The sequence below is a fragment of the Nomascus leucogenys genome, chromosome 5 (genome assembly GCF_006542625.1).
Source record: "Nomascus leucogenys isolate Asia chromosome 5, Asia_NLE_v1, whole genome shotgun sequence".
Taxonomy (NCBI): domain Eukaryota; kingdom Metazoa; phylum Chordata; class Mammalia; order Primates; family Hylobatidae; genus Nomascus; species Nomascus leucogenys.
The window spans coordinates 11724775-11751459 of record NC_044385.1 but is presented as its reverse complement, the minus strand read 5'-3'; the positions used below and the strand labels follow the sequence as shown (position 1 = coordinate 11751459).

General features: G+C 44.6%; 2 protein-coding genes across 3 annotated transcripts in view; both read left to right on the top strand.

Moving 5' to 3' along the window:
- LOC100593778 (alpha-enolase) overlaps positions 1 to 26685 on the top strand; it is a 92824-nt gene that overhangs the window by 15137 nt on the left and 51002 nt on the right. Inside the window, 2 exon segments of the mRNA XM_030812641.1 lie at positions 4705 to 4744; positions 17433 to 17491. The gene's annotated coding sequence lies outside the window, so the exon portion shown is untranslated.
- The window catches only part of EDARADD (EDAR associated death domain), a 91874-nt gene that overhangs the window by 15217 nt on the left and 49972 nt on the right, over positions 1 to 26685 (top strand). For both annotated transcript variants that reach the window (XM_003267300.2, XM_003267299.4), the window contains exons 3-4: positions 4705 to 4744; positions 17433 to 17491. In XM_003267300.2, the coding sequence (XP_003267348.1) occupies positions 4705 to 4744; positions 17433 to 17491 (99 nt within the window). The remainder of the gene's footprint in view (positions 1 to 4704; positions 4745 to 17432; positions 17492 to 26685) is intronic.

Genomic DNA, 26685 nt, shown 5'->3' with positions numbered 1-26685 from the left:
ACCCAGGCTGGAGTGTAGTGGCGCGATCTCAGCTCACTGCAATCTCTGCCTCCCAGGTTCAAGTGATTCTCCTGCCTCAGCCTCCCAAGTAGCTGGGACCACAGGCATGTGCCGCCATGCCTGGCTAATTTTTGTATTTTTTTTTTTTTGGTAGAGTTGGGGTTTCATCATGTTGGCCAGGCTGGTCTCGAACTCCTGACCTCAGGTGATCCGCCACCCTCGGCCTCCCAAAGTGCTGGGATTACAGATGTGAGCCACCGCGCCTGGCCTACTTGCCAGATGGACACACGCTATTGGAACAGCGTTTAATTCTAGCAGCTGCCTTCTGAGCCTCATCCTCTCCCCACCCTCCCGTAACCATTCTGAGGCTATTGCTTTAAGGTTATTCAAAGATTTCACACATATTGGTTTTTTAAAATTCACTTTATGGTTTTATTATTATATCATTTTAATTTCAGATTCCATGGGTACATACGCAGCTTTGTTACGTGGATACATAGCATAATGGTTAGGTTTGTACTTCTCATAAATCCATCACCCACATAGTGAACGCTGTACCTAATAGGTCATTTTTCAACCCTGAGCCCTCCTCCCAACCACCCCCCTTTTGGAGTCCCCAGCGTCTGTTATTTCCATCTTTATGTCCAAATATACCCATTCTTTAGCTCCCACTTATAAGTGAGAACATGCAGTATTTGATTTTCTGTTTCTGAGTTGTTTCACTTGGGATGATGGCTTCCAGCTGCATCCATGTTGCTGCAAAGGACAGAATTTTGTTCTTTTTTATGGCTGCCATCATTATTTTTCAACCTCCCAAGATCCTCCCAACCATCCCTTGAGATGGTGGGGCAGATATCCCCATCCTACAGATGCAGAAAGGACAGTTAATGGAAGTGTGCAGCCACCTAGACCAGAGCCCTGTGCTCCTGCCCAGCACTGCCTCTTGCTGAGGGCCTAAGCAGTGCTCTCTGACAGGTGGCATGTGTGATGGGCATATTGTGTAAGACACATTCCTTCTGTTCCAGATCCTCGGAGGATGGGATCTACCAACTCGTGAAAAGTTGTGGTTAACTAATTTAGTTACAGCGACACAAAATACACTTCATATAATTCAACTAAATGTCTTTAAATCTTAGGTGTCTTGAGAACCTGAGGTGTTTGTTTTCCTGTCCTTTAATTACCCCTGGCTTGGTAAATTGTGGACAGCATAGGGGGTCAAGATTTGATACCCACCGGAAATTCCTATGAAAAATTCTCAGTCTCTTCACTCTGATCAAAATGGAATGAGAACAACCCCGTGGCCATGGCTTATACATCTCTGGAGTAGCTTGTTACTAAAGCCTTCGGTTTCTATAAAGTATTATTCAGTTTGCCTTCTTTCCCTTCCAGTTTCCCTTCTTTCCCTTCCAGTTTCCCTTCTTTCCCTTTCCCTTCCCTTCCCTTCCTATTCAGTTTGCCTTCTTTCCCTTCCCACTGCCCTGACCTGTGACTCTCCAGGTCTCCCTGATATACTGCTCACTTCCTGTTACCAGGTTTTCTTTCCCTCCCTTGGAGCCATGTCCTTATGCTCACCGTGGGGCTCAGCTACCTCTAATTACTATCTCTATGCTGGGGACAAAGTGATCTTTCCAAAGTGTCCCTCTTACTAGTTTCTTAGGGCTGTTGCAACAAAATACCACAGACTGGGCAGCTTTCACAATAGAAATGTATTTGCTCATGGTTCTGAAGGCTGGAAGCTTGAAATCAAGGTGTCCTCAGGGCCATTCTCCCTCTGAGACCCATAGCGAAGAATCTTTCCTTGTCTCTTCTAGCTTGTAGTGGTTGCCAGCCATCGTGGAAGCTCCTCAGCTTATAGAGGTATCACTCCATTCTCTCACTTCACTAGCACACGATCATCTTCTCCTGGGGTGTTTGTGTCTTGTCTCTTCTTCTCCTTCTCCTTCTCCTTCTTCTTTCTTCTTCCTCTTCTTCTTCTTCTTTGTTTTTGGGGGTGATGGGGTTTCACTCTTGTCGCCCAGGCTGGAGTGCAATGTACAATGGTGTGATCTCAGCTCACTGCAACCTCTGCCTCCCAGGTTCAAGTGATTCTCCCGCCTCAGCCTCCCAAGTAGCTGGGATTACAGGCACCCGCCACCAGGCCTGGCTAATTTTTTTGTATTTTTAGTAGAGACGGGATTTCACCATGTTGGTCAGGCTGGTCTCACACTCCTGATCTCAGGTGATCCGCCTGCCTTGGCCTCCCAAAGTGCTGGGATTGTAGGCGTGAGCCACTGTGCCTGGCCCTCATTTCTTCTTTTAAAGATACCAATCATATTGGGTCAAGGGCCTACCCACCTCATAACTTAACTAATTACCTCTATAACTACCCTGTTTCCAAATAAAGTCATATTCTGAGGAACTGGGGGTTAGGACTTCAACACATCTGGTTTGGGAGACAGAATTCAACCCACAATATTCCCGCTGGGTACAGGATTTAGTATATACTCCTTGACATGGGAGATGAGGTCCTCCATGGCCTTACCTCAGCATCCACTGCTCACCTGATGACCCAGCCCTGTGTAGCTATGTGGTGCTTCTTAATATGCCATACCTTCTCACCCTCCCAGGGTAGCAATAATGCTGTTCCCTCTGGCAAGGAAAATCTCCCTGCATCCTTACCTAATGAACTCCTGTGCCTCTTCCCATCTCACTTCAAGAGTTCCCCTGATCTACGAAGCCTTACTTGCCTTGGGACCTTCAGGTGCTCCCCTCTCTGTAGCCCAGTCCCTATTGCCATCTCAGAGAATTGTCATTGCCTGCTTGTCTGACTTCTTGCAACACTGTGTTGACCATCTTCCCTTATGCAAAGTCGGTGTAAGGCAGGTAGCAAGTTTCCCGAGAACCTAGAAGGGCATCCCACCTAAATCCCTTTGCTTATCTTTCTTGGTCTTTCTTGGAAACTGGCTCCATCATTTCTCATCTAATCCCACCTTCCTCTGTCCACCTCCAAAAAACTCTCTGTTTCAGTTCTATACCCTCAGCTCTTCCAGCCACCTGATCCCTGCTCCTGCCATGCCTGCCACCTGCAACTACTTTGCTGCTGCTTCTCAGTTCATCCAATTCTCGGCCATTCTCTAGGCCTAGCTCCAGCATCAGTCTTTCTAGGAGCCCTGCACTTGCTCCCGCTTGTATGTTCTTCCATGCAGACTTTCAGTGGATAGTTACTTAAAACTATGTTACAATCTGGGAATGCACAGATTGTAGTTCCATCTCTGGAAAAACTCAGTCTATCTGAGGAAATAGACAAGTACTGTTTTTTTTTTTTGTTTTGTTTTGTTTTTTTTTTTTTTTTGAGACTAACTCTTGCTCTGTTGCCCAGGCTGGAGCGCGATGGCACAATCTCAGCTCACTGCAACCTCCACCTCCCGGCGCAATTCTCGTGCCTCAGCCTCCTGAGCAGCTGGGATTACAGGCACGAGCCACCATGCCCAACTAATTTTTGTATTTTTAGTAGAGATGGGGTTTCACCATGTTGGCCAGGCTGGTCTTGAACTTCTGATCTCAGGTGATCCGCCTGCCTCAGCCTCCCAAAGTGCTGGGATTACAGGCGTGAGCCACCACGCCCAGCCTCTTTTTAAAACAGAGTGATAAATGTTCTAGTACAGGTTTGTGCTCCACGGTCTTGGAAGTATAATGATGAGAACTAATTTGATCTGGGGTAGAATGGTTGGACTATTCTGTGTGATTAATTTTTATTTACTAATTTATTTTTGTTGGGAGAGGTTGGAGGCTTCTAGAAGTTCTGAAACTTTACTGCCCAGCTCCAAAGAAACTCCAAGGAAAGGCATTTAAAACAAAACCCTCAATTCTCCATTTCTTTCTTTCTTTCCTCTCTCGGAGGAAGACATGGGTGGAGACCTACAGGAAATTGTTGAGGTGTAATTTTGTTCAGGCTGAAGGACAGGGCTGAGTGGAGTTGGGAGCCGAGCAGGGGTTAGGGGACAGGGTTGGGAAATTAGGCTCCTTTTCATTCCTCTCATGGACGTTTTCAGAAATGGCTACATTGTTTAGTCTGAAATAAATTTCTGGAACTTTAGATATCGGCATGTAAATATGAATAGATGAAAAGAAATATATGTGATTGTGAGAACATTTGCTATTTTGAATTCCTGTAACAGTATTACTCTCAACTGATGCACTGAGGAACTGTGCTGAATTTTGCATAATTATGGATTTTTAGATCTTTGTGCAATCAGTAGGGAAGGGATCTTTTGAATCATCCTGTCTCAGTCAGCCCAGGCCAGAGCTCTGCAATAGTGAATACTGCCCAGAACACATGTTTATTGACCCCAATGACTGTTGCAGAAACAGTGAGAAGAAATGCATCTGTCCTCATAATTCATGTCAACAACTGCTCCTCAATTGTAAACTGCAGGAGGCTAGCACTGCAGAAAAGAGAGGAAGTGTAGTTTTGTGGTCCAAGCTGTGGAAATTTGGAAGGCTTATTCTGTTTCGTGTTCCAGCATTAACCTCTTGTCAACCTTGATTTCATTCCCGTCGACTGAGAATAAACACAATCAATGGGTGAGGCCAGTTGATAAGTTTGAGGCTAAACATTTTCAAGTTTTTAATTGAAGTCATAACTTTCCCAAGACAAAGCTTTCTTTTCACTTTGATCTTACATGGCATTTAAAAATAACTCTCCTTTTTTATTGGTTCCTACAGTCAGACAAATATCCCATTCAAGATACGGAACTCCCTAAAGGTATGTACAGTTAAAATAACTACTTGAACGTGTGATTATTTTAATATTGTGAACAAAGTACTAGTCGACGTAATTTTTCATTATTTAAAATTGTAAAGCAGAAACATGCCCATAGATTAGCTCGTGACTTGTGACATAATTGTCTCAGAAATTAATTTTTTTCTTTTTTTAAATCGTATCTTTTAACCTTACAATAGAAATGAATTTTCTTATTAAAAACTGTAAATTATTCCATAACAAATTATGCATTAAACTCCTGTGGTGTTTTTAACAGGCATAAAATGAAGACAGCTGGGACTTTGGGTTGCAAAGGGAGAGAAATCTAACACTAATTTGTTTAAAAAGCGGGAACTGGCCAGGCGCGGTGGCTCACACCTGTAATCCCTACACTTTGGGAGGCCGAGGCGGGTGGATCACCTGAGGTCAGGAGTTTGAGACCAGCCTGGCCAACGTGGTTAAACCCCGTCTTTATTAAAAATACAAAAATTAGCTGGGCGTGGTGCAGGCACCTGTTAATCCCAGCTACTAAGGAGGCTGAGGCAGGAGAATCGCTTGAACCTGGGAGGCAGAGGTTGCAGTGAGCCAAGATCACACCACTGCACTCCAGCCTGGGCAACAAACTCCGTCTCAAAAAAAAAAAAAAAAAAAAAAAAAGTGGGAACTCGCTGACTTTGGGGTCTTTGGGCCCTGCTGGATCCAAGCATCTAAATGAGGCTGTCAGGCTGAGTCTCTCTGTCTCATGGCTCTGTCTTCTTCCATGTTGGCTCCATTCTTGGGCAGGATTTCCCCCCGTGGAGGGAAAGATGATTACTAGTGCCTCCTGCTTTAGATGGTGTTCTCAAGGTGGTGGAGGAAGAGGGAGCCTTTCCACCAGCACGGATAGCACAATTTTAGAGATGATTGTGATTGTGGCAGTTCAGGCCATGTGGCCATCCTTAAATCAACTATTGTCATCAGGAGGATGGAGGACATTGGCCAGGTCTGAGCCTTGAGATCGGGTCAGGGAGGAGAGTCATGGAGTGGATTTTGCCCAAACCACTGTTCTGTGGCTAGACAAAGGGGTGAGGGATGCTTGTTAGGCCCAAAAGCAAACTAGAAAAGCTATCTTTGATAACCCATACACTTATGCTTTAGGCATGGTGCAGACTATAGGGGTGGCTAGACCCTAGCCTTCCATAACCTCTCCTGCTGGGTGGTCAGCAGGGCTATGTTCCTTTTTTTGGATTATTTTTTGAGACAGAGTTTCACTCTTGTTGCCCAAGCTGGAGTGCAATGGCACAATCTTGGCTCACTGCAACCTCTGCCTCCCAGGTTCAAGTGATTCTCCTCCCTCAGCTTGCCAAGTAGCTGGGATTACAGGTGCCCGCCACCACACCTGGCTAATTTTGTATTTTTAGCAGAGGCAGGGTTTCACCATATTGGTCAGGCTGGTCTTGAACTCCTGATCTCAGATGATCCACCTGCCTTGGCCTCCCAAAGAGCTAGGATTACAGGCGTGAGCCACCCACTGCACCTGGGCCCTGTGTTCCTTTATGGAGGCCAAGCTGCTGGTTGTCACAGTGGTGCCTCTACCTTGTAGTCTGCTGACAACCCAGAGATGAGGGGTGGGATGGGGTGGCGTTGGGGACAATCAGGTCTGACTATTTTTAGAGATGGCAGGGGCACCTGGCATCCTGGTCACCATGGAGGGGTAGGCCTGCCCAGCACGCACTAATGTGGGTCTCCCCAACAGTTCTCATGGTAGTGGATAATCGTAGCGAGATCCCCAGGGGCAACCTGTCCAGAGTTTGGCCAAAGCTCTCCTCCTCTTCTCCCCCTACTATCCCAGACCCTTCTCCCTGCTCCCTGAAATGACACCATTAGAGTGCCCTTTCTTTTCTGTCCAAAAAGGCTGTGAGTGGCCTCTGCAAGTGGCTTCAGGTCTCAGGGTCTCTGTTTCCTCCTTAGCACAGCGGGGAGGACAAGGTTACCGTCCACCTCCCAGGGTGCTGGTGAGAATTCATTGAAATAAATCGAGAATGGTGCCTGCCACTTGTGAACACCAGACAGGAGTGCAGGGAAATCCAGCCAAAGAAGTGTGAAAAATCAAGCTTAAAATCAAGCGTTCAGTCAGAATGACAAAGTGAAACTGTCTTAGAAAAAGACGGAGATGTAGTGGCCCTAGCATTGAATGTCGTGGTGCCATCGGGCTCAATATCTTTTTTTGTCACTCTTAAGTGTGATTTCCTGTTTTGAAAGAAAAAGATTGTTGCTTAGCAACCTGATACTACAGTAATTGTATCATCAGATTTCTCCTAGAATTTGAGTTCTACAAAATCTTAATGAATTTATAAGTAACGTGAATGTGAAAACCATACCCTAGGTCTTTCCTTTGTCCTTATTCATGTTGAATAGTATTTTTTTTCTTAGATCAAGGAACAGATTGGAGTGAACATTATTATTAAGTGCATAATTTCTTATCTCCAAATAAATACGTCATTTTATATGTAAATGAACCACATCTAGAAGTTTAAAAACTTACTCCTACATTTGCGCTCAACAATATAACAATTTGATATCTGCTAGCATTTTTCTTTGATGTCACTGGTGGGACCAATACTATCATTAGACATTGTGGTCATTTTCTCATTAAAGTTGTTTATGGCTGGATGCCATGGCTCACACTTGACTCCAGGAGTTCAAGACCAGCCTGGGCAACATGGCAAAACCTTGTCTCTACAAAAATATATAAACAATTAGCTGGGTGTGGTGACATGTGCCTGTAATCCCAGCTACCAGGGAAGCTGGGGTGGGAGGATCACCTGAGCCTGGGAGGTTGAGGCTGCAGTGAGGCACGAACCTCCTGGGCTGCACCCCTGCCTGGGTGACAGAATGAGACCCTGTCTCAAAAATAAATAAATAAATAAGTTGTTTTTAGGGAAAGAAAAATCCATGTGAATTAATGAAGAGACTGATTTATAGACTTAAAAGCAATTGTAATTTAATTCTATAAAGGAAAGACTAGGACACCAACATTTAAGTGAGTTTTAAGGAGGCCAGCTTTATTTACTAGAAGCATCATTTGTAATTAGCGTTAACAGTTTCACAAAATCTCTTTCATACTGCTAGCATATTCCTACTTTATTCGCAGAGAGTATAAACCTTTAACAGTGGCCAGAATAGATTGGTTTTGAATAATGTGGTTTTAATAATCAGCTGTGGAAATCTAGTGTAATTTCATTTGTCAGCATCTGTTTTTGAGGTGAAATGTGTTAATATAAATTTTATCTGTTTTCTCATTGGGCATAAATGCAGAACTTCCACCTCAAGCAGCCACCCCCTGATTTTACAGTTTTTGGTGGTTCATTTTGTTTGGGGCTCTTTTCTGATGGCTGTTCTGTGAGTCTGTGGGTACTAAGAACTGGTGAGATTGAGGTTTATTTTCCATCACGTGATTCCCAGTATCTCATAGAAGCTGCTGCTTGATTGTTCTGAAGGGAATGTGACTGTTCACGTTTTCGAGAGAAAAATGTCTTTGGAAAAGGAATTTTGATTTTTGAGCCACTATTCATAATGGGAGAAAATTACACTTAAATACACGAATCTAACAAGATTTTATCATCTTCATTTTCTCTTGTGTCCCTGCTCTTTTCTTTGATCATTCAAAAAAATGGTATAGTGTATTTAGAAGTTAAAGAGAAGTAAGGTAGACTTCTTTTTTTCTTTTCTTTTTTTTTTTTTTTGAGATGGATTCTCGCTCTGTCGCCCAGGCTGGAGTGCAGTGGTGCGATCTCGGCTCACTGCAAGCTCTGCCTCCCGAGTTCACGCAATTCTCCTGCCTCAGCTTCCCTCGTAAATGGGACTACAGGTGCCCACCACCACGCCCAGCTAATTTTTTGTATTTTTAGTAGAGACGGGGTTTCACTGTGTTAGCCAGGATGGTCTCGATCTCCTGACCTCGTGATCTGCCTGCCTTGGCCTCCTAAAGTGCTGGGATTACAGGCGTGAGCCACCGCGCCCGGCCGAAGTGAGGTAGACTAATGCTACCTTAAGAAGTTTGAGGAACTTGAACTTAAACATAGATGCTGTTTGGGGGTGCCTTTTAGAACAATGTGTTAATTAAATGTAGAAGTAGTTCAGTTTGAACACGTGAAGAGAAAACAAACAAGTACTAGGAAATCACTAAATAATTCAAAAGTAGAAAGGTCTGTCCTAAAACTAGGAAGCCAATATGTTGTATTTGATATGATTTCCCACCTCATGGATTGATAATGATGCCATGTGAAGAGTTGTCCCTGTTCTCACAGGAAACTCCTCATCCTCCCACCTGTATGGTTTGCTGTGTGTTCTCATCCTGCTTGTTCAATAAATACACTCCCCGCCCCCGCCCCCTGAGCCTTGACAGAGACCCTCTTGGGAGTCTTCTGTTACAGTAAACCAAAAATCCACATGCCTTCCCCTCCCAGTTATGGCAAGAATACAATGGTAACAACTCTCCAAAACATTTTTTCATCCTTTGTGTGTAAGAGGATAGAGGGTGGGAGCATTTGGAAAACCACCTGAGAAAAGTCACTATTAAATTCAAGTTGTTTGCCTGTGTCTCAGGAGGCCGAGGCAGGAGGACCACTTGAGACTAGGAGTTTGAGACCAGCCTGAGCAACATAGTGAGACTCCTATCTCTAGAAAAAAAAAAAAATTAATGAGCTGAGTGTAGTGGTGCACACCTGTAGTCCCAGCTACATGGGAGGCTGAGGCTGGAGGATCGTTTGAGCCTGGGAGTTCGAGGCTGCAGTGAGCTATAGCTATAATTGCACCACTGCATTACAGCTCGGGCAACAGTGAGCCCCCATCTCAACAAAAACAAAACTAAAACAAAACAAAAAAACTCAACTTCTTGTATTGGGAAAAAAGCACTTTAAAGAAATCTGGGTTAATAATTTTGACATTGTGGGGATGACTGTGATTGAAGTCACACGCCTATTACGTTGGGCTGTGACGAATGACACTTCAGTGTGCATCAGAATGTGGGGATGCTTGTCAACAACGCAGACTTCTGGGGCCCTGGAGATTCCAACTAAGGAGGTCTGGGGGAGAGCTCAGCACTCTGATTGACAGGCAGGAGAGCTGAGAGCGACACAAGCCTGGGTCAGCCACCGCTCTAGCTGTAAAAAGATAACATACACAGCCTCAGGCAAAGACCACGCTTTTAGCTTCAGTTTCCCAGATAATACTATTATGAAAAGAAAGTCTTTTATTCCAGTCGGAATTGTGTGTGAGACAATGAATATACATGGTTCCTTATTTGAACCAATCTAGCAGCTCAGCGCATAATAGGTGAATGAATGCTAATGCATGTACGGTGACTCACGCCTGTAATCCCAGCACTTTGGGAGGCCAAGGCGGGTGGATTACTTGAGGCCAGGAGTTCCAGACCAGCCTGGTCAACATGGTGATATCCCATCTCTACTAAAAATACAAAAATAAAATTAGTCAGGTGTGGTGGTGGCACACACCTGTAATCCCAGATACTGGAGTGGCTGAGGCACGAGAATCACTTGAACCTGGGAGGCAGAAATTGTAGAGAGCCGAGATCATGCCACTGCACTCCAGCCTGGACAACAAAGTGAGACTCTGTTTCAAAATAAATAAATACATAAAATAAAAAAGACTGCTAATGAAGGTAAAAATCAAATGGCTTAATCAGTCAATTCCTCACTTCATCCTGACTTTTCAACCCTGAGTTAAATGGTTCTGTATTTAAGGCTAAATAACTTTAAACATTTACATGGTGCTAAATTTTCTGTTATATTTCTGCCAACTTTAAAGTTTAGAGTATGGCCTTGAATTCTGTGACTAAAATTAGAATCTGATGGAACAAAATCAGTTTTTAAGCTATTTTGTACCATCTTCACCACAGGTAGGAAAACTGAAGTTAACACAACTTTGGAATGGAAGTTGCTTCCTAGCAATTCATATGGAAACTTGTTAAATGTTTAACATGAATTTCAAGTTCCTTTGCTTTTCACTGGCTACCTGAACTTGAACAAGAGAACCAAAATGGTTTAGGTTTGACCTTTAGGAGGGTGAGCTGTTGGGACAAGTATAATCCCACTGTCTACTGTCTGAAAGCCTTAGTAAAATGACAGACGAATGAACACAGTGGAATTTGATATCATGTTGTTAATCAGGGGAGAATTTTTTTTTTGAGATGGAGTCTTGCTCTGTCACCTAGGCTGGAGTGCAGTGGCATGGTCTCGGCTCACTGCAACCTCCGCCTCCTGAGTTCAAGCAATTCTCCTGCCTCAGCCTCCCGAGTAGTTGAGATTACAGGCGCCCGCCACCACACCAAGCTAATTTTTGTATTTTTAGTAGAGACGTGGTTTCACCATGTTGGCCAGGCTGGTCTCGAACTCCTGACCTCAGGTGATCCACCTGCCTCGGCCTCCCAAAGTGCTGGGATTACAGGCGTGAGCCACCATGCCCCACCAGGGAAGAATGTGTTTTGATTGTCTTCTCTTCACCCCGTTGGTGAGGGAGGGATTCCATCTTAGGGTTACAGGGATGGCCAAACACACGACACTCAACACTGAACAGATGAGATCGACAGGAATTTATGAGTCATGTATACTCAGAGGAGGACACTGCGTGTCATGCACGGCCACATGGGGGTTACACTTAGGAGCAGAGCAAACAACCAGGGACTGTCAGACAGGCTTTATGGTATTAAGCAAATGGGGTGCCTCCTGGTTGTCAGGGAGGATGTGATTGGCTTGTTTGAGGAAGTCCATGGAGTCGGGGGAAATGAAGCCCATTACAAAAAGAGAACAAGGACTGTGCCTGGTCCCCTTGGTAAGGGGCATTGATTGGCTAGGGGACTTTGGCCATGGGAGCAGAGTGGGAAGGAGACTTGTGGGTTAGGCCATTCAAGATCTTCCCAGTTCTTTTTTTTTTTTTTTTTTGAGACAGAGTCTCACTCTGTCGCCCAGGCTGGAGTGCAGTGGCTCGATCTTGGCTCACTGCAACCTCCGCCTCCCGGGTTCAAGTGATTCTCCTGCCTCAGCCTCCTGTGTAGCCGGGATTACAGGTGCCCGCCACCACACCCAGCTAAGTTTTGTATTTTTAGTAAAGATGGGGTTTCACCATGTTAGCCAGGCTGGTCTCTAACTCCTGACCTCAGGTGATCCACCCGCCTTGGCTTCCCAAAGTGCTGGGATTACAGGTGTGAGCCCTTCCCAGTTCTACCAATGTCAAGGTAGCACATAAATTGAGTCTCAATGTTAGGTCTTATACAACAGTTCACCCCTAGATGCCATGGCATAAATTTAAACCTTGATGATGGCTGAGACTTCTAGGGAATAGAAGTGCCCCACTAAGAAGCAAGGAAGGCACTTGACCAGGAGGGAGAGGGCCACATGGTGAGATGGTCATCAAAAACATGAACTTCAGAGGTGTCCCCTTGATGGCCAGTAAAGGCAGTTGAGGAACCCGTGTGGCATTGGTGTAGGGAGTACATGTCCCCAGAGGTTGTGGATTTAGATTCATTAAGGCCTGTGGCAATAGTGACACCCAGTAACTTAGATAGGAGTTTCTTGAAGATTTCATTATGCCTCTCAATCGAACCTGCTGCCTGATATGAGAGGGGAGGTGGAAGTTTCATTGAACGGCTTAAGAGCCCAGCATTATTTGTTCTCAGAAGAAAAATGAGTGTCTTGCTCACTGTCAGTAATATGTGGGACTCCAAAGGGGACCAAAATGTTCTGCTGAAGCTTTGTGTCCTTACTGTACGTAGAGACATCTGTTTCTTCATTTATAGTTTGGGTGTATTTGAGGCAAGAGATACTGAGAGTTCTTTACCACAAAGGGTGCAATTCTTAGGCAATGGTCCAAGAATTTATAAAAACTGTGCAAATGGGGCGATTTGTTGGGCAGGACATCCAGCAATAAGATGACTGCCTGAAGTTTGGCCAGTTTTGCTAATCTTGGGTCCTTCCTTTATCCGGGATATCCTGGTTAAGGGATGGAAAGTAGCAACTGTCCACTGAGCTTCATCGTGTATGATGGGAGTGATGTCCTCTGTAAAGTCTACAAATTCCCATTGCTCTTCACTCAGTTGCTTTGAAGGGGCTCCCTAGATAACCTAGGAGTCTGCAAGAGGGGTGACCTTTTCCAGCACCATGGTCTCTGGTGAGGGAGGCCTTGGTAACCATGCGGAGCTTGCAGGATTTTGCTTCCATGACCTAAGGCATAATGGACAGCGCAGTATGGAGGGTCACAGCTAGCGTTTAATGACAGCCTCTATTTCCAAGACAGCCTAGTATGCAGCTAGCAGTTGCTGCTCTAATAGTGTGTAGAACAGGGCCTAGGAGGGCAGTTTCTTGTATCAAAAGCCTATGGACAACTTTCAGCTATCATGGGTGGTCCAGAGACTTCAGGAGGAATGAGAGGAGGTTGCTGAAGCCCCTACAGTGCAGAAATCTCTGGGGGTCCTAATGGGACTGCCTGTTGTCGACTTTTGTTGGAGGGGCCCCAATTTACATTGAGCTGACTTGCAAGTACTGGCATCAATGAGATTAAATTTGTAAATGAGAAATATGTTGCCACCAGAACCCAAAGAAGAACTAAGAAAAATACTAGACTTGTATTCACATTGTGGGTGCAGAGAGGGTCAATAGCTGTTTATTGACAGTGTCTGGGAGGGAGCAGCCCTTAGTTTACCAAGTAATTTTTAGGAATTTCACCAAGGTGGCAGGACCTTGCACTGTGTGTGTGGGGCAGTGGCCCATCTCTTTCCGTGAGCACTGTTGTGAGTACTGTATTGTGTGGCCTGCATGAGAATGTCAAGTGAGAATGTCCTCAGAGGAGGATGTCATCCATGTAATGTCATCACACTCATGAGGCTGAGAAAGTAGGATGCAGTTAGATCTTGCCTGCAAAGCCTGTGTGTGATGACCAGGCTGTTGAAATGCCACATGGGTGCCTTGTAAAGATGTATTGTGTCCCTTTGCAGATGAAGGCAAACTTTGATTGAAAAACTATTGAGATAGTCACTGAACAGAACATATTAGGCAAATCTGTAATAGCAAAATATTTTCTAGTCACTAATTGGATGGAGTCAGTGTTTTCCAATTATATTAGGCATGGGGTATGGAAGCCTTAAGGGATGGGACCACAGCAATAAAAGTGTAGTAATCTGGCTAGATGTGGTGGCTCACACCTGTAATCCCAGCACTTTGGGAGGCTGAGGTGGGCAGATCACTTGAGGTCAGGAGCTCAAGAGCAGCTGGACAACATGGTGAAACCCTGTCTCTACTAAAAATACAAAAATTAGCCGGGTGTGGTGGTGTGCACCTGTAATCCTAGCTTCTTGGGAGTCTGGGGTAGGAGAATCACTCGAACCTGGGAAATGGAGCTTACAGTGAGCTGAGATTGCACCACTGCACTCCAGCCTGGGTGACAGAGCAAGACTTCGTCTCAAAAAATAAATAAAATAAAATTGTAGTAATCCACTGTGAAGCATCTTTTTTTTTTGAGACAGGACGTTGCTCTGTCACTCAGGGCTGGGGTGCGGTGGTGTGATCATGGGTCACTGCAGCCTTGACCTCTGGGAGCCAAGTGATCCTCCCACCTCAGCCTCCCAAGTAGCTGGGACGATAGGCATGTGACACCATGCCCAGCTAATTTTTAAATTTTTTGTAGAGATAGGGTCTTACCGTGTTACCTGGGCTGATCTTGAACTCCGGGCCCTCAAGCAACCCTCCCATCTTGGCCTCCCAAAGTGCTGGGATTACAGGTGTGAGCCACCACACCTGACCTGTCTTCTCCTTTGTGTCCAGGTTTCTTTTTATCTTTCTTTCATTCCCTTTTTATGGTCACTGGATATACTTTTGGCAGGGGCAGTCTTCTCTACTCTGCTCATATTGATAAATTTCTTCCCCCGGAGAACCTCAAATCAGTATCATCAGGGGTGGGGCCTTCCCTGTGGCAGTGGTTGCTCTCATATAGTTTAAAAACGGTGGGCTTATGTCAGGGTGAATTAACCCTTTTACGGTGCCCCAGGAGTTTTCCCTACAACTCTGAGGATCAGGATCTTTGTTGCAACAGGGGCATAAGCTGCAGTGTGGTCCAGCCCAATGGAAGAGTGCTGGCCTGTAACCCAGAGATGGAGGGACTCTGCTACAACTTTGTCTTTTCTGCTATGAGGGTTTTCTTTAATTAATTAACTAATTTGTTTATGGATTTTTTCCTGTCTTGTACAAATGCCCTCAGAATATTTTGGATTTCTAGCCACATAAAGCTATGGCTTTCAGTTTTTGTCTCCATATGATCATCTGTGACAGGGACCTTCTGGGAGGTTACGAGCAAAGTGTTGGGAGCCAGGTGGCCCCCATCGCAGGCAGCCACCTCTTCCTCCAGGGAATGCCAGTCAGTCTCCCTGGGGATGGGGTCCTCATCCAGTCAGGTGGTTTTGTCTGTGGCCCAGGTGGGGACATTAAACCCACTATGGCAAGATGAGCTCTTTGGTGTGTTGGAAGCAGCCTCGCTAATAAGCACAGCTGGGTGCGCTCGCCAGAGGCTCTGCGCCAAGAGAGCAGTTGAGTACCAAATGCTTTTCCCCCTTTTCTTTCTTCATTAGCATCTGGGCCACAGACCGCCATGGATGCCCCGGGGGTCAGGAGAACACATGGGCAGCAGCAAGGGAAGCAGCAGCTGAGGGGACGGGCAGGGTCACTGCCCTTGCCTTAACAGCAACCAGGGCACCAGGGAAACTCCCCTGGGGAAATCCCTGGTCTCTCTCCTTCCTTTCTGCAAACCTCTGTCTGCAAAGGACCACCCCCATGGCTGACCTGGGGATGCACATTCACAAACAGTGTCTGTACAGCTGCCCCAAGTGGCCAGTGATGGTCACCAAGCTAGTTGTATTGCTAAAAGAGTTTGCACCTGTCCCTCGATAAGCAGCAACCGGTTAGGGGGATGTGCTACCACCGTCTTTACAGATGGGAGCCTCAAGAGTCCACCTGCCAAACACAGGCCCAACTTGACAGCTCTGGGGTCCAGTCAGTTCACAACAGTTTTCATCTTGGGATGAGATAGCAAACAATCAACAAAGACAACACAGCATTGCATAGGCCAGAGTGCAAATCTTCCGGTAATTGTCAATTCTATCCCAGGCAGCCTGCATGGTATTAGTGAAGTTGGTTAGCCGAGAGCAGTTAATGAAATCTGACCAAATGTCCTTGATTGTGGTTGGGTCATCCTGTTCATTATGCCAGTTGTTTCTTTCTTTTTTTTTTTTTCTTGTCTTTTTTTTTTGGAGACAGGGTCTCACTCTGTCCCCCAGGCTAGAGTGCAGTGGCATGATCAGAGCTCACTGCAGCCTTGAACTCCTGGGCTCAAGCAATCCTCCTCTGTCAGCCTCCCCAGTAGCTGGGACTACAGGCACACACCACCATGCCTGACTAATTTTTAATTTTTTTGAGACTGGGTCTCACTGTGTTGCCCAGGCTGCTCTCAAACTCCTGCCTCAAGTGATCCTCCTGCCTCAGCCTCCTGAGTAGCTGTCATTACAGACATGAGCCACCACTCCTGGCTATCATGCCAGTGGTTTTGATCACCTTCTCCTCACCCCTGCTCTAGGATTATGCGGATGGAAAAACACACACACCCAACACTGGAGAGACAAGATCAGCAGCAGTTTATGAGTCACATATGCTCACAGCCCAGGGGAGCAGGACACTGCCCATCACGCAGAGCCATGCAGGGGGACACAGATGTTGTACTTGAGAGCAGAGCGAAAAACCATGGGCTGTGTGAGGCAAGCACTGTGGCATCAAAAGGGTGGGCTGCCTTCTGGTTCCCATGTGAGTTCATGATCAGCCTGTTTGAATAACTCCACATGTTGGCAGGAAACTGAAACCCACTACCCAAAGATAAGCAGGGGGCAGTCACAGTGGCTCACGCTAGTAATCCCAACACTTTGGGAGGCCAAGGGAGGAGAATCACTTGAGGCCAGGAGTTCAAAACCAGCATGGACAACACAGTGAGGCCCTATATCTTACTTAGCTTGGTGTAGTGGCACATGCCTATCTTCCCAGATACTTGGGAGGCTGAGGCGGGAGGATCATATGAGCCCAGGAGTTCCAATTACTATGAGCTGCACTCCAGCCTGGATGACAGAGTGAGACCCTCTGTCTATTATTTTTATTTTTTTGAGATGAAGTTTTGCTCTTGTTGTCCAGGCTGGAGTGCAATGGCATGATCTCAGCTCACTGCAAACTTTGTCTCCTGGGTTCAAGTGATTCTCCTGCCTCAGCCTCCCGAGTAGCTAGGGTTACAGGCATGCGCTACCACTCCTGGCTAATTTTGTATTTTTAGTAGAGACAGGGTTTCTCCACGTTGGTCAGGCTGGTCTCAAGCTCCCGACCTCAGGTGATCCGCTCGCCTCTCTTATTTAAAAAAATAAAAATAAAAAATAAGCAGGAATTGCACCTAATCTCTTGATAAGGATCATTGTTTAGCTGGGGGATCTTATCCTTAAGAGCAGAGTTTGGAGAGGAATTTGTAGTCCAGCCCTTCAGATTTTACCAGATGCCAAGGCAGCACGTGACACTGAACCTTAATTTTAGGTCTTACACCACGGAGTGTGTGCTTTTTAAAATCACGCTTTGTTTCTTTCTTTCTTTCTTTCTTTCTTTCTTTCTTTTTTTCCTAGCTGAAGAAAGTGATACAATTACTTTGAACTGCCCACGAAATTCAGATATGAAAAATCAGGTAAGAATAATTTCAACTATATTTCACCCTTAGGTACATGATAATCCACCTAAAATTTTTTGAGAGTTACAGAGCTTTACAAATAAAAAATGAAAACCAGGATTTCTAGATCATAAACACGGTTTGCAAATGGTCCCTAAGCATCCCAGTAAGGTAGCATATCTTTAGAACTATTTTACTTCTAATAAATATTGTAGCTTTCATTCATTCTTTGAAATACTTTTCTACATGCCAACAACAGAAAATCAATGCTGGTGAGTTGGAAAGGAGAGTTGCTTTTTTCTAACGCAGTTGGCACGCTGTGGATGGGCAAATTCTTTAAGACACAACAAAACTAGATACTCTAATAAAACACTTTTGTAATGCTTTATAAAACTTTAATTTTTTTAGATATCAGATGTCAAACTTTAACATATTATTTCTATTATCTTTTTCCAAAAAGGAAATATGTTTATTGTGTTATGATTATAAAAGAATGTTCTTTTTTTTTAATTTTTAATCTTTTTTTTTTTTTGAGACAGAGTCTCACTCTGTTGTCCAGGCTGGAGTGCAGTGGTGCGATCTCGGCTCACTGTAACCTCTGCCTCCTGGGTTCAAGAGATTCTTGTGCCTCAGCCTCCTGAGTAGCCGAGATCACAGGTGTGCACCATCATGCCCGGCTAATTTTTTTTTTTGCTTTTTTTGAGACGGAGTCTTGCTCTGTCGCCTAGGCTGGAGTGCAGTGGTACGATCTCGGCTCACTGCAAGCTCCACCTCCCAGGTTCACGCCATTCTTCTGCCTGAGCCTCCCAAGGAGCTGGGACTACAGGCGCCTGCCACCATGTCCGGCTAATTTTTTTTTTTTTATATTTTTAGTAGAGATGGGGTTTTGCCATGTTGGCCAGGCTAGTCTCGAACTCTTGGCCTCAAGTGATCTGTCCACCTAGGCCTCCCAGAATGCTGGTATTACAGGCGTGAGCCACTGCACCTGGCCAGAATGTTCATTATTTTAAAGTTCAGATTGTGCAAAGAAGTACACACAAAAAGTTGAGAATTGCCTGTCATTCCACTGTTCCACCTTTTGATATACATCTTTCTGGGGACTTCCTTGGTCAGTTACTTCTTGTACTGTCCAAGCCACCTCTGTTCTCTCTCCCAAAGCTCATTAGCAGAGTTGCTTAACTATATTTACACCATTCAATATCTCAAAGGCATGTCTTGCCTCAAATAGGCTGATTCAGTTCTGCTCCTTCTATATATACCGTCAAGTTAATTTGTAACAAGTTTTGCCTAGTCTTGCTTTTAAAACATCAGTCTGTAATAAAGTCTTTAACAGTAGCATTGTTGGGTAGTCAAATCACCTCTGTAATAAAGAGAAGTTACACAATAGTTGATAAAATAAGCAATTTAAATTAAAACACATAACTCTCTTGAAAATGGTCAGTGGTGCTTTTAACTTTGTTTTGGGGAATTTTCAACCATTAATTGTGAATATCAGACTTCACTCTTTACTCCTGATACTCAACATTTTCCTTGAAATTACAATCTAATAATGGGCTTCTGTGCTTACTGAATTTAAACTAGTTTAGTAAACTGAAAGTATAAATTTGTTCTTCTCATAATCCTAATTTTTAAACAAAGTTTTGCTCCTCAAATTTTTTTGGTTCCTTGAAGATAAAAGAATGCTAAGTTTTTCGTGTAGTTTACTTTTAGGGATTTTCCAAAACCACTTAAGATTAGGTACAGAATATATGTTAGCACACTGTTCAGCATTTTTCCTAATTTCTGTGTTATAATCTTGGCTATATCAAGTAAATATTATCTAAAAGGTGAAAATATATTTATCAACTAAAAAAATAGGGGAAAGACCTCTTTGAGATTTTTAAAAGTTCTATTTTAAAACAAAATGTCTTCGGCCGGGCGCGGTGGCTCACGCCTGTAATCCCAGCACTTTGGGAGGCCGAGGCGGGCAGATCACGAGGTCAGGAGATCGAGACCATCCTGGCTAACACGGTGAAACCCCGGCTCTACTAAAAAAATGCAAAAAAAAAAAAAAAAAATCTTCTTGTCCTATAAAAAGCAGTACTATAAGCAGCTGGCTGCTTCCGTTGACTATTTCTTTGTATAATCTATAGGATTTGTTTTAACTGCTAGATACTCAGAAGGATTCTTTGAAATGAACTTGGCAGTTAGAACAAAGAAAATTCACCAGGGAGAAACGTTTAAAAGAAGAAAACAACCCACACTCCATCCTATAGTTCAGACATTAAAAGCAAGCTGGAGGCCGAGCTCGGTGGCTCACGCCTATAATCCCAGCACTTTGGGGGGCCGAGGCAGGTGGATCACGAGGCCAGGAGTTTAAGACCAGCCTGGCCAAGATGGTGAAACCCCATCTCTACTAAAACTACAATAATTAGCAGGGTGCAGTGGCAGGTGCCTGTAATCCCAACTACTTGAGAGGCTGAGGCAGGAGAATTGCTTGAACCAGGAGGTGGAGGTTGCAGTGAGCCGAGATTGTGCCACTGCACTCCAGCCTAGGTGACAGAGTGAGACTCTTGTCTTAAAATAAATAAATAAAATAAAATAAAAGCAAGCTGGAAGTATGTTCTTTAGAATAATTATTATCTGCCTTTTTAGTGATTTTTAGAATTTAAGAACTGAAATCTCCTTCTACTAAGGATTAATTTTAGCTTCCTTTTTTGAATGATGCCAAGGAAAAACATCGTAGTGTCCTAGTGTCAAAAATTAAAGTCTAAGCCAGGCATGGTCGCGCCTGCCTGTGGTCCCAGCTACTCAGGAGGCTGAGGTGGGAGGATCACTTGAGAACTGGAGTTTGAGGCTAGTCTGGCAACATAGCAAGACCTGTCTCTTAAACAAAACATTAAGGTCTGACATTTCGAGTACAATTTCAGAAAGAACCCTTTACTTTTAGTTATTTAAAATCAATACCCCATCTACTAGAACTATTCAACTTCTACAAGTTATTACAACTGGTATTTATTGAGAATATACTCTAAGACCAATCTGAACTGGGTATTCTTGGACATAAAAAATACAGGAGGAGGAGGTGGAAGATAAGACCCCAGGCATACCTTCTAGACTTGTTGGAGAGGCAGTACACACACAGTTTGATTCTCGGATGTGCGTAAGGCTCAGATGTGTAAACAATTTCCATGATACTTTACGTTAAGGAAAACATTTCTTAGGACCTTTATCAATCAATAAAGTTTTAATTACTTTAACTACATGCACAAGCATGTGGCAAATGAAGGTAAAGCAAAAATTTGTTCCAGCTGGGTACGGAGGCTCACATCTGTAATCCCAGCACTTTGGGAGGCCAAAGTGGGCAGATCATTTGAGCCCAGGAGTTTGAGACCAGCCTGGGCAACATGGCAAAACCTCAACTCTACAAAAAAATACAAAAATTAACCACACCTGTGGTCCCAGCTACTCAGGAGGCTGAGGTGAGAGGATTGCTTAAACCTGGGAAGCAGAGTTTGCAGGGAGCAGAAATCGTGCCACTGCACTCCAGCCTGGGAGACAGAGCCAGACCCTGTCACCAAAAAAAAAAAAAATTGGTTCCAATTTGTAGCCAAGAATCCATGCCAAGAGGAGTCTAAGGTAATAAAACAAAAATAAGAAAAATAATAAATATTAGGATACTAAGTTGGAGTTAGAAGTTATGAAAAGAATGACATTGTCTTCTATGTTGTTTATTTGGGTTACAAAACAAGTTTTTTTGGTTTTAGAAACTACATTAAGAAACTACAGACGGGCTCAGTGGCTCATGCCTGTAATCCCAGCACTTTGGGAGGCCGAGGTGGGCAGATCACCTGAGATCAGGAGTTCTAGACCAGCCTGGCCAACATGGTGAAACCCCGTCCCTACTAAAAATACAAAAATTAGCCAGGCATGGTGGTGGGTGCCTGTAATCCCAGCTATTCGGGAGGCTAAGGCAGGAGAATTGCTTGAACTCAGGAGGAGAAGGTTGCAGTGAGCCGAGATCATGGTTGGCTTGAGCCTGGGAGGCTGAGGCTGCAGTGAGCTGTCACTGTGCTATTGCACTCCAGCATGGGTGACAGAGCAAGACTCTCTCTCAAAAAAAAAAAAAAAGAAACTACAATATCATTAAGTTATTGGCTCATTTACTTGCGACAGACGTATCCCACTAATGTAAGATGTTCATAATAAGAGAAACTGGGGGTAGGATATATATATAGGAATTCTTTACCCTGTCTTCTCAAATTTTCTGTAAATCTAAAATGATTCTAAAATAAAAGGGTTACTTTAAAAAGCATACTAATAAAATTTAGATTCTAGATCAATGAAAGGCACATCGCCCATTCCACCACTCGAATACAACTATTTTTGTCACTTCGTTGTATTCCTTTGTACATTTTTGTATGCATAATTATAAAGACTGCAAATAAGCCTGGGCGCGGTGGCTCATGCCTGTAATCCCAGCACTTTGGGAGGCCGAGGTGGGCGGACCACCTGAGGGTAGGAGTTTGAGATCAGCCTAGCCAACATGGGGAAACAGAGACCCTGTCTCTACTAAAAATACAAAAATTAACCAGGCATGGTGGTGGGTGCCTGTTATCCCAGCTACTCTGGAGGCTGAAGCAGGATAATTGCTTGAACCCAGGAGGCAGAGGTTGTGGTAAGCCGATATCGTGCCACTGCACCCCAGCCTAGGCGACAGAGTGAGACTCCATCTCAAAAATCAAAAACAAACAAACAAAAAAAAACCAAAAAAAACCCTGCAAATAATTTGATATTGTTCTATATCCTGCTTTTGTTGTTTAATAATTCAGAAACATTTTATCCAGTTTGGTCCATGGTTTTGCCATCCTGTTGCTCCATGGTCATGATAATGTCACGGTCAATGGCAGCATGGTATGCCCATCTGACACAGAAATAGATTCTAGGATGCGAGTCTGAGGGCCGCAGCCAGAGCCCTCCCACTAGATGGAATGGTATAGCCCAGGCTTGTCCAACCCGTGGCCTGCAGGCCATATGTGGCCCAGGACAGCTTTGAACACAGCCCAACACAAATCTGTAAACTTTCTTAAAACGTTATGAGGTTTTTTGCAATGAGTTTTTTTCTGAGATGGAATCTTGCTCTGTCTCCCAGGCTGGAGTGCGGTGGCGTGATCTCAGTTCACTGCAACCTCTGCCACTTGGGTTCAAGTGATTTTCCTGGCCCAGCCTCCCTAGTAGCTGGGATTACAGGTGCACGCCACCACACCCAGCTAAATTTTTTTGTATTTTTAGTAGAGATGGGGTTTTGCCATGTTGGCCAGGCTGACCTCGAACTCCTGACCTCAAGTGATCCGCCTGCCTCAGCCTCCCAAAGTGTTAGGATTGTTGGCATAAGCCACTGTGCCCGGCCTTTTTGCGATTTTTTTAAAGCTCTTCAGCTATCATTAGCATTAGTATATTTTACGTGTGGCCCAAGACAATTCTTCTTCTTCAAAGTGGCCCAGGGAAGCCCAAATATTGGACACCCTTGGTATAGACAGAGGATCCGAGGGGAGAGTCTGTGACAGAGTGAGCTTGGCCTGAGAGATTTTAGGTGATGAGGCTGTAAGGTAAGTTGAGACCAGGGCCCCAGAGCCTTGAATGCTGGAGAGGGGTGGGTGGTGGAAGGTATTGGGGATTTTCAGTGATTTTCTCATGACCTTATCTGGGATCCTAGGGGGACTTGAAAGAAGATGAGACTGGGTTTTAAGCCTGTGCCTGAGAGATGGATGCTATTGACAAGATCAAAAGAGAATTCAGGAAGAAGACCATCAGGTGTGTGTGTGTTGTTAGGATTGAGTTTTCTTTGTTGGTTGGTTAAGAAAGAGGAGATAAAGGTGTGTGGAGTTTGGGGTATGTGAGATTTGTTGTGCCAGTGAGACTGCTTGTGTAGATGACACAGCACTGGGTACTGTGCTTAGGATTCATGCATTGGGAGGTTATAGTTGAAGCCCTAGGCATGGATGAGACTGTCAAGGAAAATCGTCCTCATAGGAAAGCAGAGAAGTGAACCAAGATGAAACCTTGAGGAACACTTACTTTTGGAGGCCAGAGGAAGCAAGGAGCTCAGAGGTAACTAGAGGAATAGCCAGAGAAGAAAGCCATCTGTGGTCAAGGCAACGATTCTTTCCTTCATAGCACTGATCCTAGTGCACAGTCACATGTTTGCTGACTATTTCATTGTCTTCACCCATTGATTAGGCTATGCCCCTTGAGGGCAGGGACTCCTGTGTCTTTTTGCTCATAATTGTATCTTCAATGCCTACTACATAGTAGGTCCCAATAACTATGTATTGAATAAAGAAAGGGAAAAGCCAGGGGAGGACATTGCGTCTCGTGTCGAGGAAGGAATGGTCACCACCCTCAGGAGGCACAGTGTGGTCAAGAGGGAGACCTACCAAGATGTCATTGGATTTACTTGCAAGAGTTAAGAAGTGAGTATGAGAATGTTTATGCAGTTCTATCCAGAAATTCATTAAGGTAGCAAAGAAAAATGTTAAAATGTTATTTGAAGGTATTGGCAAGTACAGAAAACGCTTCCTTTTTACTTTTCAGGATGAGAAACTTCAGGATTTCAGAAAGAAAAAGTAGCAGGAGTGGAGGATTAAAAGTAATAGAGGGAAGGGGGATAATACATGGGATGTTTTCCTATAGAAGGTAGAGGGGATTCATTTTCTTAGCAAATATTTATTGATAACATATGTTTGGTAGAAAACACACAGCACTAGATTTTCCTCAAGGAATCTGTAATCTGGCAAGGAAGTCAAGATATATGCACACATAATTTTGATAAATAAGAGTCATCAAAGGCATAGAGAGATGAATTTGCATTTTAAAATTAAAAACCTCAGCCGGGCATGGTGACTCAGGCCTGTAATCCCAGCACTTTGGGAGGCCGAGGCAGGAGAATTGCTTGAGACCAGGAGTTCAAGACCAGCCTGGGCAATAAAGTGAGACCCCATATCTATCAAAAAAAAAAAATTTCTTTCTTTCTTTTTTTTTTTTTGAGATGGAGTCTCACTCTATCGCCCAGGCTGGAGTGCAGGAGTGTGATCTCAGCTCACTGCAACTTCCACCTCCTGGGTTCAAGTGATTTACCTGCCTCAGCCTCCCAAGTAGCTTGGACTACAGGTGTGTACCACTGCACCTGGCTAATTTTTGCATTTTTAGTAGAGACCACCATAGGTGTCACCATATCAGCCAGGTTGGTCTCAAACTCCTGGCCTCAGGTGATCCGCCCACCTCGGCCTCCCAAAGTGCTGAGATTACAGGCGTGAGCCACTGCACCCAGCCAAAACTTTCTTTTCAATTAGCCAGGTGTGGTGGTGCATACTTGTAGTCCCATCTGCTTGGGAGGCTGAGGCAGGAGAATCACTTGAGCCTGGGAGGTTGAGGCTGCAGTGAGCTGTGATTGTCCTACTGCACTCCAGCATGGATGACAGAGCAAGATCCTGTCAAAAAAAAAAAAAAAAAAAGTAAGAACCTTAACTCTTTTTCAGAGGCAGCACTCAAAGAAGGTTGGATGGGGAAAGATAGAAATATTCTTTTTAGATGCAAAGGCAAGAAGTTGAGTTAGTTGATGTGAAACTGGTGTTGTGCCTTGAATCATGGCATTTGGTTGGGACAGGAGGGAGGAAATGGAGCAGAGTTATTAGGGGGCTAAAGAGTTTGCTCTGTTCATACAGCAGGGAGGCAGAGACCTGTGTGAAATAGGCAATGGTATTACAGTATTTGATAAGTGTGAAATAGATTGCGAGATGGTAGATGGTGAAACATCCATTCATCCCTCCATCTTTCAACTATTTCAGTGCCAAGAATGTATTACCAGCACTCCCTTAGGGGCTGCGGATACAATGGTGAATACCTAGAGCTTACAGTGAAGTTTGGCATTGAAAATCTCCCACTGGGAAGGGTGAGTGGAAGTGTTTGTGGATGCTCCAATCACAGAAGCTCAGTAGGCAAGTGCACTAAGAAAATCCCCCTCTTAGAGAGGCTCAGCACATATCCCTGAAGGCAAAAGATAGAGAGGACACCTGATCGACAGGTAAGCTTAGTTGAACAGAGAAATACTTGTTTTTCCCACCCCTGGGGCATACCTGTTAAATGTCCCCTGCATCTCATGTTTCCTCTAAACACTACTTTGGGAAGAGTTGTTCAAATGGAAGTCTTGAATGCCAGGATGAAAGAGTGTGAACTTGATGTCCCACACCCTGGAAAGTTCCCGAAAGAGTCTGACGGTGGAATGATGGGGTAAAAAGGCAGAGTTCTAGAAAGGTCATTCTAGCAGGGGATGGTCTAGGGGTTAGATAGGAAGAAAGACTGAGGCCAGGAGAGCCTGAGGGCTATTGCAGTCACCCAGGGATGTAATCCCAAGGGCCTGGATTTGGGTTGTGGCAGGGAGAGGGAAGAGGGGAGACTGCAGTTCTAAAATGTTGGTGTTAGTGTATTAGGGCTGCCATAACAAAATGCCACAAATGAAGTGGCTTAAACTTACTGGCATCTCATAGCTCTGAAGGCTACAACAAGTCTGAACTTAAGCAGCGGCAGGGTTGTTTCCTTCTTTTTTTTTTTTGAGACTTGCTCTGTCACCCAGGCCAGAGTGCAATGGCGTGATCTCAGCTCACTGCAACCTTTGCCTCCTGGGTTCAAGCGATTCTCCCACCTCAGCCTTCCGAGTAGCTATAGCTGGGATCACAGGCACCCGCCATCATGCCTGGCTAATTTTTGTATTTTTGTAGAGACGGGGTTTCACCATGTTGTCTAGGCTGGTCTTGAACTCCTGACCTCAGGTGATCCGCCCACCTTGCACCCTGCCCAGGGTCGGTTCCTTCTGAGGGCTGTGAGGGAAGGACCTGCTCCAGGCCTCTCTTCATGGCTTGTAGCTGGCTGGCTTCTCCCTGTGTTTCTTCACAATTTTTCCTCTTTGTTTGTCTGTCTGTGTCCAAATTTCCCCTTTTCATAAGGAAGCCAGTCATATTGAGTTAGGGCCCACCCCAATGACCTTATTTGAACTTGATTACTTCTGTAAGGACCCCATTTCAAAATACAGTCACATTCTAAGGTACTGAGGGTTGGGATGCCAATATGGGAATTGTGTGGAGACACAGGTCAATCCACAACAATGTTTGAAAACAAAGTAAAACAAGAACCTTACAATAATAACAACAGCGCATTTTGAGGGAGAGATGAAGATG